This window comes from Schistocerca serialis, chromosome 10 (assembly GCF_023864345.2).
Source record: "Schistocerca serialis cubense isolate TAMUIC-IGC-003099 chromosome 10, iqSchSeri2.2, whole genome shotgun sequence".
NCBI lineage: Eukaryota > Metazoa > Arthropoda > Insecta > Orthoptera > Acrididae > Schistocerca > Schistocerca serialis.
This window is the reverse complement of record NC_064647.1, coordinates 228,204,087-228,219,336: the sequence shown is the minus strand read 5'-3', so window position 1 is coordinate 228,219,336 and position 15,250 is coordinate 228,204,087. Positions and strand designations below refer to the sequence as shown.

Here is a 15,250-nt window from a genome sequence, read left to right as displayed (position 1 = left end):
GCTATTTTCTTAAGATCTCTGGTCCAAAGATGTCTTAAGCAATGCGGTTTGTGTTCTGTGTGCCGTGTGGTAAGATTTGTTTGTGTGTACTACGAGCAGTAAAAGGGAAACGCTGTGAAGTGAAGTGAAGAGAAGAGAAAGGGTGTTAATAAAATGAATCAAGCAGATATTTCGAAGGTAGTTTCGCGTCTTAGAATTCCCGTTAAACCACGGCACAGGAACTTAAAGAATGTGGAAGGCCCTGAAGGACGATTAAAGAAACTGCGTAAGACGGTTACTGCGCTCATAAAGTTTGAGAGAATCGAATTAAATTACAACAGAGCAGATGAAGCCAGAGGATATGCCGAACGTGTATGCTAGTTTAATATACGTAACTACTGAAAGTTATTTACAGCATAATATAAGTGTAAAGCGTATGTCATAACATTTACCTCCGTGTTTCAGCTCATATCCGAGGCTATTAGGCACGGCGACTGTCATAAACCTACGATGGAAATTGCCGATTATTGGTTATTAGAGAAGCAACTTGTTCACAAACTCTTCAAAGTTCTGGTACCGCGATATAAGGATTATACAATTTCATACACGCGACTGCTACCAGCACCGACAATCTATCCAGGATCGCACTTAGCCAGATCTGTTTTAGAACTCAGAGGTAAGTAGGTCTAGACGGAAAAAAAACCCACCAAACTATTTTGGCATCAGTCCATATGAAATCAACCAACTATCTGGTTCTTGGCATCTCAGATTTTAATAACACTTTGTACACTTATAGTTTGCTTGATAAATTCCAAATTAAAATTTTTTCGGACCCATCATTTTTGTGTTATTTTTAAAACATCGAAAATCATGTGTAATCATAAAATCACCATATGTAAAAAAAAGTATTTGACTTTTGACGAATCCCTTATTGGCCGAAAGCTTTATTTATTTGTGACAGTCTTTTTGCTAAGCCTATCTGTGACTCAGCATCTCCGCTATATGGTGTGTGGCAACTTTCCTTTTCACAATATTTGTTATGTTCCATCCTGAACTTTTACAAAATTATATTTTGTTTACAAATGTGGTGTTTAGTTGTAGTGCACTATGAAAATGTCAGCATGTAAATTCATTCATTATGTTCGTTAGACCACACTGTGAAGGAGAATGACATAAGATATGTGTTAAGAAAATGAAGAAGTTGTTAGAAGCTGTGTTAATAATGAACTATCTTCAGACTGCTGTAAACTGTTTTTGCTTTTTTTTTATATAAAATCAGTGATTTGACCCTTCATTACTTCTGCTTCTGTGTTAATATCTTCCTCTCAGAGTGGCACTTGCATACCATGTACTTTATTATTTGTTCTGTGTGTTCTAATCTCCATCTATGGCTCACTCTTACATCTGGTAATCCCGCGTATTTTAACGCATTATATCATCTCCCGTCTCTTATTCTAATCAGTGTTTTCCACATAGTTCATTTGTTACCAGTTCTGTTCTTAGTCTGCATAATTTTTCAGCGTCCTTCTGTAACTTAAAGTACACTTACAGTGTTGGCAACCCTTCTGTTGCTTTCTGGTGTTGGCAATTAGTTTGTGTTGGCCATACCAATTGGTTGATAGGATACAGTAGCCAGTGAAAATTGCTGATTATAATTACATGTTTTGGTGGAAGACATGATTGTTCTGGACAAGGAAAGTACAAAACTGGCAATTGTTGATGTGGCTATTGTGGATTATGATGTTGATTTCTAGTCTTTGTATGTATTTCTCGTATTATATGTTGCTCAGAATGTGGCAGGATTTATTGTGATATTTTTGTGTGTTCCAGTGTTGTAATTTGGTTGAATGTGACTTGAGGAAAATTGGCTGTATTAAAAAAGACGTGATCTGTAGTGTAGCCTGAGATGTAGGTTAGGTTGAAATGTTACAGTATGTTTGGGAGTTCGCAAAGCCAGTGAATTGAAATAGGGCTGTGGTGATGGACTGAACTGAACTGTAGCATAGCCTAAGGTATAGATTAGGATAAATGCCTGCCCAAATATCCAAAATTCATAAATGCCCACCATTTACGCATGTTAAAGATTGATAAGTAACACTCATAAAAAGAATTTAAGCTGATATTTTGTAGGCCTACTGGGAAAAGGTGTTTTGCAACACTGGTACTTTAGTGGTTGGGTAACCAAGTTGAAAAACCTGTTTGAGTGTTAGTGGGGAGTTATTAGATGAAGTAAACTGGATTGTAAACACAGCTGTGTACACCTGTAATGAGGTCAAGTCTTGGCATAGTACATAACAAAAAAGAAAACAATACTCAAGTCTGAGTAATTTTTGAAATAAAGTATAGATAGTTTATATTAAATAGCTAGCCTGTAGGTAGAACTTTTTATCATACTACTGCACAAAAATTAAAAAAATTGTTCTCAGTTGTGACTGCACCTCAGATTGAAGGGGTGCTCTATAGCAGCAGATGTAACTGGTGTGCCCAGAATTTTTATGGCAACTTCTGCCAATTCATAAGTTCCTCCTCAACCTCACACCACAATAAAAGGATTTAAGCGATGATTTTTATCTTCCTGAAAGTGAAGGACCACCCCTCCCCACATGAATTGTTGGGACCAAATTTCTTTGTCCCTATAATCAGCCAAAACCTGAATAACATTCAGTTCATTGTTCCTTGCTGTCCCACAAACAAAGCTCATAGCATCAAGTGCTTCCATAGGCTTGAGGATACTATCTTGTACTCCTCAATCAAGAAGATTAGCTCCAAAGTGGATAGAAGATATACTTAATTCCTTCCTAGCTTGGAATTAAGATAAGATTGACTTTTCTTCTGCAGATAGCGATGGAGAGGATGGTAGTTTCTCAATGAGAACTTCATCCGACTTATAGAACTTTGTAGCTGTTTCATTAACTTGAGGCTCATTTAAGTCTAAAGCTATAATCAAATGAACAATTTGGTTCATGAACTCTGTAATTTTTTTCAGTTTTCACCCAGAAATCATCATCCAGAACTTGCTTTGGAATGCCTGCACCTTTTTATTTACAACTAAGGTTTGTAAGACAACTTTGCTTGACTGCAAACTTTAAAGACAAAAGAGATGGTTCCTCAATCTTGTCTTTCCTGGAAACTTCAGTGAAATCATACCAGCCTAAAATATATGAGCACAACAAGTTTAATAGGTGAGCTAGGCACCCAAGTGAAACAGTGTGAGGGACTTGAGCCTTTACCAGATTAAGTGTAGCTTTCATGTTTGCTCCATCATCATCATCTGTCACCACCGGAAACTTTTCTGGTCCATGCTTCTCAAAAACATTTGTGATAAGCTGAGCAAGGAGCTCGGCACTGTGGCTATTGCTTTTAGTCATTACAAACTCAATAAAAAGTGGTTCAGGCTGTGAAACTACGTGGTTAATAATGGATCCAATTTTTGAGATTGCTCCAGCTGCCACATTACAGAAGATTTCTTGCCTCCTTTACTTGCTTATTTGCATGACATTGCATTTATGCATACCGTGCATCTAAGTAAGTAGAGGATAGGCAATATTTTGAAGGTAATTGGAAGGTAGGTCTGATTCTTTGGGGGGGGGGGGGGATGTATCCCTAGTGGATGTTCTACCATGGACAAGGGAGATCCACTGAAAAATATGGCTTTGGCTCAGCATCTCCTTGGGGGGGGGGGGGGGGGCGGATTTTGACATGGTGTAAGACTAAATAAATGTGACAAGCTAAAACTAAAAAGCACATGGCTAAAAATCTTGCCTTTACACTGTCCCAAAAAACTAACATAAAAAATACAGCTGTCTAAAAATGCAGTGAAAGTATCTCAAGGACAACATTATTTGCAGGATTTCAGACACAGAATTTATAATCATTCCTCTGCAACATTAATTAAAAATTGTTGTTATATATTTAAAGTAAACATCAGGTCCTGTTTATTTTACATTTGAAAGAAAGCCTTTGGATAGATAATAGTAGGGCTGATGTGGCCTCGTGTTTTAAGTCCCCTATCCTCGTCTGCATAATGTTTGTGTGTTTTAAATATTTGTACTTATGTTGCTTTAGTATCCATGAGGTCAGCATAGGATAAGATTCTCTTTGGAGTTGAGGACAAAACAGGTTGTGGAAGGGGCTCACTGGGTGAATTTGATTTAAATGATTGTGGTGGGCTTGGTCCTGGTTCCGACTAGTTGAAATTTCTCACTTCAACCAACCAGGGTTTATTAGGGCTTTTCCTTTTAGTAGGCTTCTCAGTCATTGTACCTAACTCAAGCTTTTTTTTTTCTTTTTTCAAATTCTGAGGGGACTTAAACACTTTATCAATAAGCTTTTCAATTTTGTTGGAATATGGCCATTTGTAATCCTTAAAATTAAATATTTACAAGAGACTCCTTTCTCTTTTAAATTGAAGAAGTTTCAGACAGGTTTTTTTTTTCTTAGCCACCTTGAAATTGTTCAATGGCCTATGGTCTATAACACGTTAAATATGTTGCTTCTCACCCAACAATATAGACTTGGATGGCTGTCGGTCAGTCAGAGCAGTGTTGCCAATTCCAACTAACTAAATAACCTGCAGAATTGCATGATTTATCTAAAATTACCAGCCACTCACTCAAAATTTCATCTACTATTTGCAGGAATAGCAATATCACTAATATTTACTTAACATAACTGGAATTGGAGTAAAAAAATGTTTATCCATTATGATTTTAATTGGTGATGTGTCATGTGCCAGTTCAGATTTCACAATTCTCTAGGAATTAGTAGTATTGGAACTGAACGATTTTAGCATCTTGGGCATAGATTCTTTGTTATTAAAACTTTTTATGTTTGTGTTCTCATTGTCTCAGTACAGCAGTGCATTCACATAAAAGTAGGTAAGAAGGAGCAGAATAGAAAACTATAGTCTGTCTGTCTTCTTCTTCCCAGTGAAAACAATTTAACATTTAAGAATATATTTATCATCAAGAAACACATACCAGCTGTTTAATACAGTCAGTAATAATTTTGCTATCAATAACCATTCTTGATTAATATTCAGAGATATGACACGGATTATAACGTGTCTTACATTACAAAGCGATGACATAAGGACAATGTTTTTTTATACTGACTTATCATTATTGTAAGTTTCTTTTCTTTCCTTTTGTTCTTAGTACTAAAGGCAGTGAATGATATATGTAGTTTTAAGCATAAACCTTTTTCTAACTTTTAACATCAGGAGAATCATCCCATCCATTATTTTAACTGATAAATGATACATTCTAGCAGTAGAAACTTTAAAAAGTACAGATTTAGGGCATTTAAAACTGCTTGAGCCATTTCCAGGGTAAATGCCCTTTTATAAATTTCCTGCCCAATGGGCATTTGTGTGGTCCATATCACTGTGCAAGAACTTAAGACGACTATTTAAATTTTAAGGGGGGGATGTAATGGATTTTGGTCCAAAAAAATCGATTTTTTAAAAATTTCATTTTCTTGATCTACACAGTTTAATCTATGTTGAGTGCTAATTTTGTCATGATAGCAGCTTTAGAAATGCATTTAAATTGTTAAACTGAGTAACTCTACCCTTGCGGCCACTCCCACCTTTTTCGACATTTGGGAAACAGCTTGCTTCAGCGGAATTTTAGTCAATGTGAAGGCAATTTTTCTTTTGATATCATTGGCTGACATCAATATCTTTACGTGAAAACTTTCTTGCATGTGGTTTATTTACGTCATGACAATACCAACACTTATTAGTAGGGGGAAGGTTGAATTTGCAAACCTTCAGGGGGGAGTCAACATTTATGCATAATGGGTGCGGGAAAAACTGTGTTGTTGAAACAGAGGTTTCATGGAAATCGGTTTACCAACTAAAAAGAGGAAGCAGCTCGAAATGAAGAACATAAGCTTTCAACTACAAGAGACAGAAGAATTGTACAGGTGTGTGAATGATGTTGATATGGATTCCACTGGATTTAGACTTACTGGTTTAGATCTTCTCTGCCAGGCTATAAAGTTTTCAGTTTCATGTGTCACCTTTAAAAATATGGATTGCATGATTGTTGTTGAAGAAAGAAGAGTGGGAATAGCTTGTGATTTTAAATTAATTTGTAATTCCTGTGGCTATGAATTTTCATTTTCCTCCTCCCACTGGTACCTATGAAAGCAATTTTAGGTTAGCATATTCTCTGAGGAAGGAGGTCTTTCATTGTGTGGTTTTGTGAACATGCCTCCACCTTGTGCAAGGTTTGAAAAAACAAATAAAGAAATGTCTGATGCTGTATGCGATACTGCCAGAAAGAAAGCAGTGGAGGAATTGGTTGAAATAAACCAAAAAGAAATAGATCCTGAATCTCCTGCAAATGTTGCTGACCTGTGTGTGCCTGTAGATGGGACCTGGATGAAAAGGAGTGACACATCTCTGTATGGAGTTGCGTCTGTTTATTATTGGTATTGACTCAGGTAAAGTTTTAGTTGTAGACATTATGTCTAAATACTGCCACCAGTGTGCAGCAAGGAAAATGTCCAACAATGAAGAAACTGTGCAAGAAAAGCATGCAGTAACATGCTCTAAAAATTATAGTGCCTCAAGTGGTGGCATGGAGGCTGCTGCAGTTGTGAGGATGTTCTCCAGATCTGTGGACTAGTATGGTGTTAGATATATACTAAATACCTTGGTGGTGGGGACTCCTCTTTGTTCAAAGCTGTAACACACAAAAATCTGTGGAATATAAAAATAGAAAAGTTGGAATGTGTTGGCCACATCCAAAAGAGGCTTGGTGGTAGGCTTCGTCACTTGCTGAAAGAGAAGAAAGGTAAAGTACTTGAGGATGGAAAACCACTAGTAGGAAAAGGCAGGCTTACTGTGAAAGAAACTGAGTCTCTTCAGTTATTTTAAGGGACAGCTATCAGAAAAACACAGATAATTTTGAGGCACTGAGGCATGCTGTGTGGGCAGTTTTTTTCCACAAACTATCCACTGACCAGCACCAATGCACAATCTGTGTCCAAAAGACAATTGGTGTAAGTTCAGTAACGGAAATGAGACGTGTTCACATAAACACTCATTACCAGAACCTGTTATAAATGAAATTAAGCCCAATTCTTGCAGATCCTGATTTATTGAGGAAGTGTCTTCACGGAAAGACACTAAATGCAAATGAAAGCCTCAATAATTTAATTTGTATTAGATGCTCAAAAAGGACATTCTGTGGACTTGAAGTACTCAAAATAGGTGTCTATGATGCAGTTTTATGTTAAAATAATGGAAATAATGGCAGAATTGAAGTGCTGAAGAGATTTGGTATAGATCCTGGTGTGTTTACAACAAAAGCATTTTACACCATCGGCGAGAGCAGGGTCAAGAAAGCTAACAGATCAGTGTTTTACCTGCAAGTACAAGCCAGGCGGATTCAAAGAGGAGAGGAGAGAAGAGAAGCCTGGAGGATGAGGAGTATCAGTATGGAGGATTTTAAGTTTGAGATAAGCTTATTGCATATAGCAGTATGAGAAGAACATCTTTGAATGTCATTTTAGTCAAATGCAACTTGCACACATGTCTGCAGTCTCAGAGAGCTGAAACGACACTGCAAGCAGCAGCACCAGTGCATGATGGGAGTGGCAACTGGGGAGGGTAAGGAGGAGGCTGGGGCAGGGAGAGGGAGGGATTGTGTGGTGGGAGTGGCGGACAGTGAAGTGTTGCAGTTTAGACAGAGGGCAGGAGAGAAGGTGCGGAGGGGGGAGGGGGTAAGTAGCAGAAAGGAGAGAAATAAAAAGAAATTGAAAGACGGGGTGTGGCGGTGAAGTGATGGCTTTGTAGTGCTGGAATGGGTGAGGACAGTGACTAACGAAGGTTGAGGCCAGGAGGGTTAGGAACGTAGGATGCATTGCAGAAAAAGTTCCCACCTGCGCAATTCAGAAAAGCTGGTGTTGGTGGGAAGGATCCATATGGCACAGGCTGTGAAGCAGTCATTGAGATGAGGGATATTATGTTTGGCAGCGTGTTCAGCAACAGGGTGGTCCACTTGTTTTTCGGCCACAGTTTGTCAGTGGCCGTTCATGCGGACAGACAGCGTGTTGGTTGTCATGCCTACATAGAATGGAGTACAGTGGTTGCACCTTAGCTTGTAAATCACATGACTGGTTTCACAGGTAGCCCTGCCTTTGATGGGATAGATGATGTTAGTGACCGGACTGGAGTAGGTGGTGGTAGGAAGATGTATGGGACAGGTCTTGCATCTAGGTCTATTTCAGGAGTATGAGCCATGAGGTAAGGGATTGGGAGCAGGGGTTGTGTAAGGATGGACGAGTATATTGTGTAGGTTCGGTGGATGGCGGAATACTACAATAGGAGGGGTGGGAAGGATAGTGGACAGGGCATTTCTCATTTCAGGGCACGACGAGAGGTAATTCAGTTGCTCCAGTCCCAGATGGTACTGAGTTACGAGGAGAATGCTCCTCTGTGGCCGGACTGTGGGACTTTGGGAGGTGGTGGGAGACCGGAAAGATAAGGCACAGGAGATTTGTTTATGTACAAGGATGGGAGGATAATTACAGTCAGTGAAGGCTTCACTGCAGATGTGACGACCACAGGTGGCTAGGCTGTACGAAGGGGACTTCTTGGTTTGGAATGGGTGGCAGCTGTCTAAGTGGAGGTATTGCTGGTGATCAGTAGGTTTGATATGGACGGAGGTATTGATGTAGACATCTCTGAGGTGGAGGTCAACATCTAGGTAGGTGGCTTGTCAGATTGAGTAGGACCAGGTGAAGCAAATGGGGGAGAAGTTGTTGAGGTTCTGGAGGAATGTGAATAAGGTGCCCTCACCTTCAATCTAGATAGCAAACAATTTGCTATCTGGATTGAAGGTGAGGACATCTTATGTCATCAATGAATCTGAACCAGGTGATGGGTTTAGGATTCTAGGCTTTTAGGAAGGATTCCTCTAGATGGCCCATGAATAGGTTAGCATTGGATGGTGCCATGTGGGTGCCCATAGCCGTACTGCGGATTTGTTTGTGGGTAATGCCTTCAGAGGAGAAGTAATTGTGTGTGAGGATATAGTTGGCCATGGAGACTAGGAAGGAGGTTGTTGGTTTGGAATCCATAGGGCATCTGGAAAGGTAGTGTTTGATAGCAGTAAGGCCATGGGCATTAGGAATGTTAGTGCACAGGGAGGTGGCATCAATAGTGATGAGCAGGGCACCGTGTGGTAAAGGGACAGGAACTGTGGAGAGTCAGTTGCGATAATGGTTGTTATCTTTTATATAGGAGGATAGGTTCCAGGTATTAGGTTGAAGGTGTTGGTCTACGAGAGCAGAGATTCTCTCAGTGGGGCGACAGTAACCGGCCACAATGGGACATCCTGGGTGGTTGGGTTTATGGACTTTAGGAAGCATGTAGAAGGTGGGAGTGCGGGTAGTGGTAGGGGTAAGTTGAGAGATGGACTCTGGGGAGAGATTCTGGGATGGGCCTATGGATTTGAGTAGAGACTGGAGATCCTGCTGGAATACTGGAATGGGATCACTGTGGCATGGTTTGTAGGTGGAAGTATCTGACAGCTGATGGAGTCCTTATGCCACGTAATCCTTGTGGTTCTAAACAACAGTGGTGGAGCCTTGGTCAGCAGGTAGGATTATAAGGTCAGGATCAGTTTTTAGATGGTGGGCTGCACTTATTGCTGTTAATGTAAGGTTAGTTTGCATGTTGAGGGATTTGGGGGATGATGTTGAGGCAAGATTCGAGGTTAAGAAATTCTGGAAAGTTAACAGGGGGTGTTTTGTATGCAGTGGGGATGGATCACGGTTGGATGGAGGAGTGAGCAGAGTTAGGCAAGGTTCAATATTGGTGTTTGGTTGAGTCTGATTGGTCAGGTTGGTGGCGAAAAAGTGTTTCCACTGTAGGGATCGCACAGGTGGGAACTTTCCCTGCAATACATCCTATGTTCCCGTAGCCCTCCTGGCCTCAACCTTCATTAGTCACTGTTCTCACTCATCCAACCCCCTTCCTGTTCCCATTCCAGCACTACATAGCTGTCATTTCACCGCCACACCCAGTCTTTTAATTTCTTTTTATTTCTCTCCTTTCCGCTACTTACCCCTTCCCCCATTCGCACCTTATCTCCTGCCTTCCGTCTAAACTGTAACACTTCACTGTCCGCCACCCCCATCATACTATCCCTCCCCCTCTCCACCCCAGCCTCCTCCTTACCCACACCCAGTTGCCACTCCCATCATGCACTGTTGCTGCTGCTCGCAGTGTGGTTTCAGCTCTCTGAGACTGCAGACGTGTGTGCATGTTGCGTGTGTGTGTGTGTGTGTGTGTGTGTGTGTGTGTGTGTGTGTGTGTGTGTGTATTGCTGACAAAGGTCTTAATGGCCGAAAGCTTTAATTGTGTGAATCTTTTTGTTGTGCCTATCACGACTCAGTATCTCCTCTATATGGTGAGTAGCAACTTTCCTTCTCTGATATTGTTACATTCCATCCTGGATTTTCCATAGTTTGATTTTTGAGTATAATTTTCTGTTTTTTACATTATGTGAAGCCTTTTCTGAAAAAGTGTATGCACTAATGCTACGAAATTTTCATGAACTGTTCGCAACGTGTTGCTATCTCCCTGGAACTAAAAAATATGTGATCCTGCAGTTACAGTCTGATTTTTAGATGATTGTATGCAGAAAAAAGTTAATTTTGGTGTGCAAAATGAAAAACTTTGTCAATGATACAATAATAAATTTTTCAGATTAATTGCATGATTAGAATTTGAGTTATGGCTCTTTTATAAAAAAGACAATAAAAAATTAAAAATTCAAATTTATGGCAAAATATTAATCCTGCATATTTTATTATATTTTTCCATTAAAACACAGTAAAACACAGCTTTTTTGCTTTACACATACCAAATTTTAGATTTGTACATTAATAAATACGGCTGTAACGATATTTTTAAAATGAATGTTTACATTTTCCTTCCCATCCCCCCCCCCCCCCCCCCCCTCTTAAGGGATAAATTATACGGCAACATTCTGCACAGTATATTCTGTTATGCTACCTCATAAATTCAAACACTCCACATCTTTGATGAGGTTTATCAAACACTATTTCCTCATTCATACCACAATCTTGTCTAATCATTAGTATTGTTCACTTCCCATCATCCACTGTGGAAAAAGTTACCAGCTGCAGCACAGTACACAAAACCTGCTGGCACTATAAATGCAATTTTACATGTGTCTTCTTAAACACCGATTTTCTTCTTCTGGTTTTCCTGTACTTAGCAATTGAATCCAGTGTACATTCTAAGAAATTTCTTCATCAAATGAAGGCTGATGTTTGATACTAGTAGACTTCTTTTGGTGAGAAATGCCCTGTTTGCTTGTACTGGTCTGGTATTTATATCCTACGTCCTTCATAGATCATGTGTCATTTTACTACCGAGGTAGTAGAATTCCTTCACTTTTGTTCACTGCATGGTCCCCGGTTTTGATGTTAATATTATGATTAACCCCAGTTTTGTTACTCCTCTTTCTTTCTTAATTCTCTCGAACTATATTCCTTGCTCAGTAGATTTTTCATTCCATTCAACAGGTTCTATAATTCTTCCTCTGTCTCCAAGGATAGTAATGTAGTCAGCAAATCTTATAATTGATATCATTTCGCCTTGAATTTTAATCCCTCTTTCAAACCTTGCGTTATTTTCTTCATTGGTTATTAGATATGTAATTTGAACAATAGAGGAGGAAGACAACACCCCTCTCCCCCTATTTATGGTTTTTTTAACCTTAGCACTTCTCAACTGGACTTCCATTTTTATTCGACCCACTTCTTTTTTGTATGCATTGTATGTAATCCATCTTTCCCTATAGGATTTTGGACTTTTATTGTTGATTCCTTTGTTTTAAATTCACTCAAAGTAGTTTAACTTTTCGGCTTATGCAAGCTAAATTTAGCTACTTTGTGAAACTGCTGCTGTTTCTGCAGTTACAGCAAATAGCTGCTGTTGATCTCTTCCTGATAGATGGGTACCTACATACTGATATTATCGTGCATCAGTAGTTATCTACGTTCCTAAAGAACAAGTCTGTTTACAATCAGTGTTTTGTAAGACTTAAAAGTGAACTTCACAGATTGGCCCTCTTAGTTTTTCTTCATAATTATAGAGTTTGAATCTGTGTCCAAACATCAGTTTCCTTAAGTAGTATGATGTAATGATTGGAACTGGATAAGACAAATTGCGAGTCTGTTGTTGGTAGTGAATTAAAATCATTGTTAGTAATTTTCTGTAGTAGTTCGTAAGTAAAGGTGGGTGGGAATTTGTTATATTGGTTTAAAATTTAATGATATTCTCACAATTTTTGGCTGAGTTGGAAATAAAACATACAAGCAGGTAATTGTTATGGTGATTGTATATCTCAGGAAACACTACACTTCAGTCTATTATGGCAATCATATTTTTGTGTTGAGATTCGTTGGCTTTGCCAACTCACAACCAAACAATCATAGTCCAGCGTAACACAGACATCGGACTTCACAACAGATCAACTTTGATAGCACATCTAGTCTTTTATATTCACCAAATAAATAAAAAATTAATAACCAATCTTAGAGTTCATAACAACCAGATCAATAAAAGGTATTCTGGCCCTCTCTGCGTTGGAAATAATGTAATCAGTTTGCATCTTCTGCCGAAAGAAGTCTTTAATGTCAGCTTTTGCTACAACCAATGTCAACAAATTGCCAACTTAACATGCAAGGAACCCCTTGAGTGCGAAGTCGCAAGTTCAGTCTTTTTGTGAGGCTCATTTGAATGTGTTGTGTTGACAGTTATGACAGGGAAAATAATAGCTGTTAATGACTCACCATTTGTATCAGAAGGGCAACAGCAAATGAGTTCCGAGAGGTGCAGAGATGGACATTTTGACAATCAATAAATGTTCAGAACAAACCATTAACTATCATGGAACACCAAATGAAAAATGGCATGCCACAGTGATCACAAAACTTCCCTCCATCAAGACTGAAGGTAAACTACTTGTGAGTGACAAACGATGCAGGCCATTCAGCTAGGTATCCTCTCTTAAAGAATGCATACAGAATCATATTGGTGTGATCGCCTAGAACCTCAGACAGATCCACATATCGGAGAGTACCAAGCAGGGTTCAGGAAGGGAAGATTGTCCAAAACGTATGGTAACTTTGTCCTGGTGGGGTATTCAAACTACCATCATTACTTTGTCTGGATGCATTTCATGGTCATTTCACTGACGATGTAAAAAAAATTGATGTTATAGCCCTTGACCTTGTGATCATTCCTGCAGCAATGATTTCTGTGTTACAACACCTGGACGTTAGTATACCTAAATAAACAAGAGGGTTTAGGAACAGTACAAAAAGTGGTTTTGTGAGCCAAGCTGTGAACTGACTTCTGCCAGGAAAAATAAAGTGTCCTGCCACCCTCAGTATTGCACAGTGGGATTTGGATGGCTGGAAAAGCATTGAAGCACCAATGATGGTGAAATCATTCTAGAGATGTTGTATTTCAAATATTATGGGTGGCAGTGAAGGTGATGTGCTCTGGAACGACACCAAGGATGATGGGGAAAGAGGAAATGAATGTGTTTTTATCGCACACCCCTCTGAGGTTACCAGTAGTGATGACACTAGTGTATGATGATGAGTAACCTCTGTATTTTATGTCTATTTTTATTTGTGTGTCGTTTAGGTAATCATGTTAGGTGTTCTTTTTTAATAATGACTGTGTCACAAACAGTGGGTCACTTAAAAATTGAAGTTTTGGTAGTTCATGTATACATCTATTGTTGTGCAAAGTAAATTTAGCCTACTAGTGATGTACCAACAAACTCTTCGTTTTATGATTTTAATTTTTAAAATCGGGGTGGCATTACATTCGATGGTGCATTAGATTCGTGTAAATGGAGTTTTTTCCTATAGTGGTGTTCACAAAAGGTGGTGCTGGTTTGGATCTGTGACTGACTATCAATAAAAAAATTCATAAGGGAATTAATATGTTATGAAGCTGCTTTCTGTTCAAGAACTATTTGTGAACCTATTATTTGTCCATTGCGTTACAACGTGTAGAAAACATTATAACACAGGTTTATATAACTGATTTTCCAGGTAATATCTACCCTCCTTTGGTGCCAGATACGACCTCAAATCGTGGCCTCCTGCACAATGTTCTACTGGATGAGGCACGACGAGAGTTTCGCGCCAAGAAGTACGCCGAGATAGCTACTTCTGTAGGGAAGAGTTCTGTGACAACCCCATCCTCGCACACAGAGGCACCTGTGAAAGACTCCAGTGTGTCTTCTGGTGAAAGTCCATCTTCAAAACCTGAAGAAGATGCTCATCCATCAGCTGTATAGTGTGGCTGCCAGTTAACTGTGTGTAAATTTTTCTAGTTGCAGAGCAGATCTCAAAACACATGTAGTTATAAAAAAAAAGAAAACTTATGTGCAGTCACATAATTGGCAGTTTTACTTACATATAATTTTTTAGGTAATTGTAAGAGTGATCTGTCTTTGAGCAATTGATTGTTTTTCACCATTCAGCTAGGTAATTTTGTAAAGAGACTACAAGAAAAAATGTTTCTGCTACATGCAGCTTTTCTTCCTATACTACTGAACTGTTTCGAAAATGTGTGTGTTGTGTAAATAAATTATTAGACTGTTTGGAGTTATGTGCATTATGCCCCATATTCCACTTTTACAGTAAAAAATGCCAACGATAATTTAAGAGCATTTGTCATTCAGGTAGCTGCTGGTTGAAAGGTTGGTGTTGAATCTTTTTATTTATCCCTGTTGCTGAAGCGAACCTCAGTAAATCAGATGCGAGACATTCTCACTTTTTATGCCGCATCATATATGGATAAAATCTCGAGTGTTTAATGATCATCTACCACCATAGCCTTCACCAGGAGCAGCTTATTTTCGTGGTTGCCACCACAGAAACAGCCACAACAATCAGTTGCTACTGGGATTTTTTGTGGCATCCACAGTAGATTGGGCATTGTCAGAGAGCAGTGTTACATTCTCTTACGTAGAGGAGTTTTGCCACACTTGTGGAGAAGTGGGATTATTGGGTAACAGGCCTTGTGCTACCATTGGTGGGCTGTCATCATTGACAAGGAAGATAATTTACCAGTGCTGATGCTGAAGAAGTGGGTTACTGACTAACAAGCTTGTAGCTATCATTGGTGGGCCAGCGTCATTGGTTGGAAATCAATTTTCCGCAGTTATGCTGGAGAAGAATTATTTGATGAAATTCC

General features: G+C 39.2%; 1 protein-coding gene across 1 annotated transcript; it reads left to right on the top strand.

Moving 5' to 3' along the window:
- Nucleotides 1–12: 12 nt before the first annotated feature.
- On the top strand, nucleotides 13–14,654 carry LOC126425024 (39S ribosomal protein L17, mitochondrial). Its single transcript, XM_050087933.1, has 3 exons — nucleotides 13–351; nucleotides 445–655; nucleotides 14,101–14,654. The coding sequence occupies exons 1-3, from the start codon at nucleotides 154–156 to the stop codon at nucleotides 14,346–14,348; spliced, it is 657 nt and encodes a 218-aa protein (XP_049943890.1). The 5' UTR covers nucleotides 13–153; the 3' UTR covers nucleotides 14,349–14,654.
- The last annotated feature ends 596 nt before the right edge of the window (nucleotides 14,655–15,250 follow it).

What these genes read in the sequence shown, in the direction of transcription:
- LOC126425024 (XM_050087933.1), top strand. Translation starts at nt 154, where the DNA reads ATGAATCAAGCAGATATTTCGAAGGTAGTTTCGCGTCTTAGAATTCCC. An exon ending in CCAGAGGATATGCCGAACGT is followed by an intron (nt 352 to 444) that starts GTATGCTAGTTT and finishes TCCGTGTTTCAG; the next exon opens with CTCATATCCGAGGCTATTAG. An exon ending in ATCTGTTTTAGAACTCAGAG is followed by an intron (nt 656 to 14,100) that starts GTAAGTAGGTCT and finishes CTGATTTTCCAG; the next exon opens with GTAATATCTACCCTCCTTTG.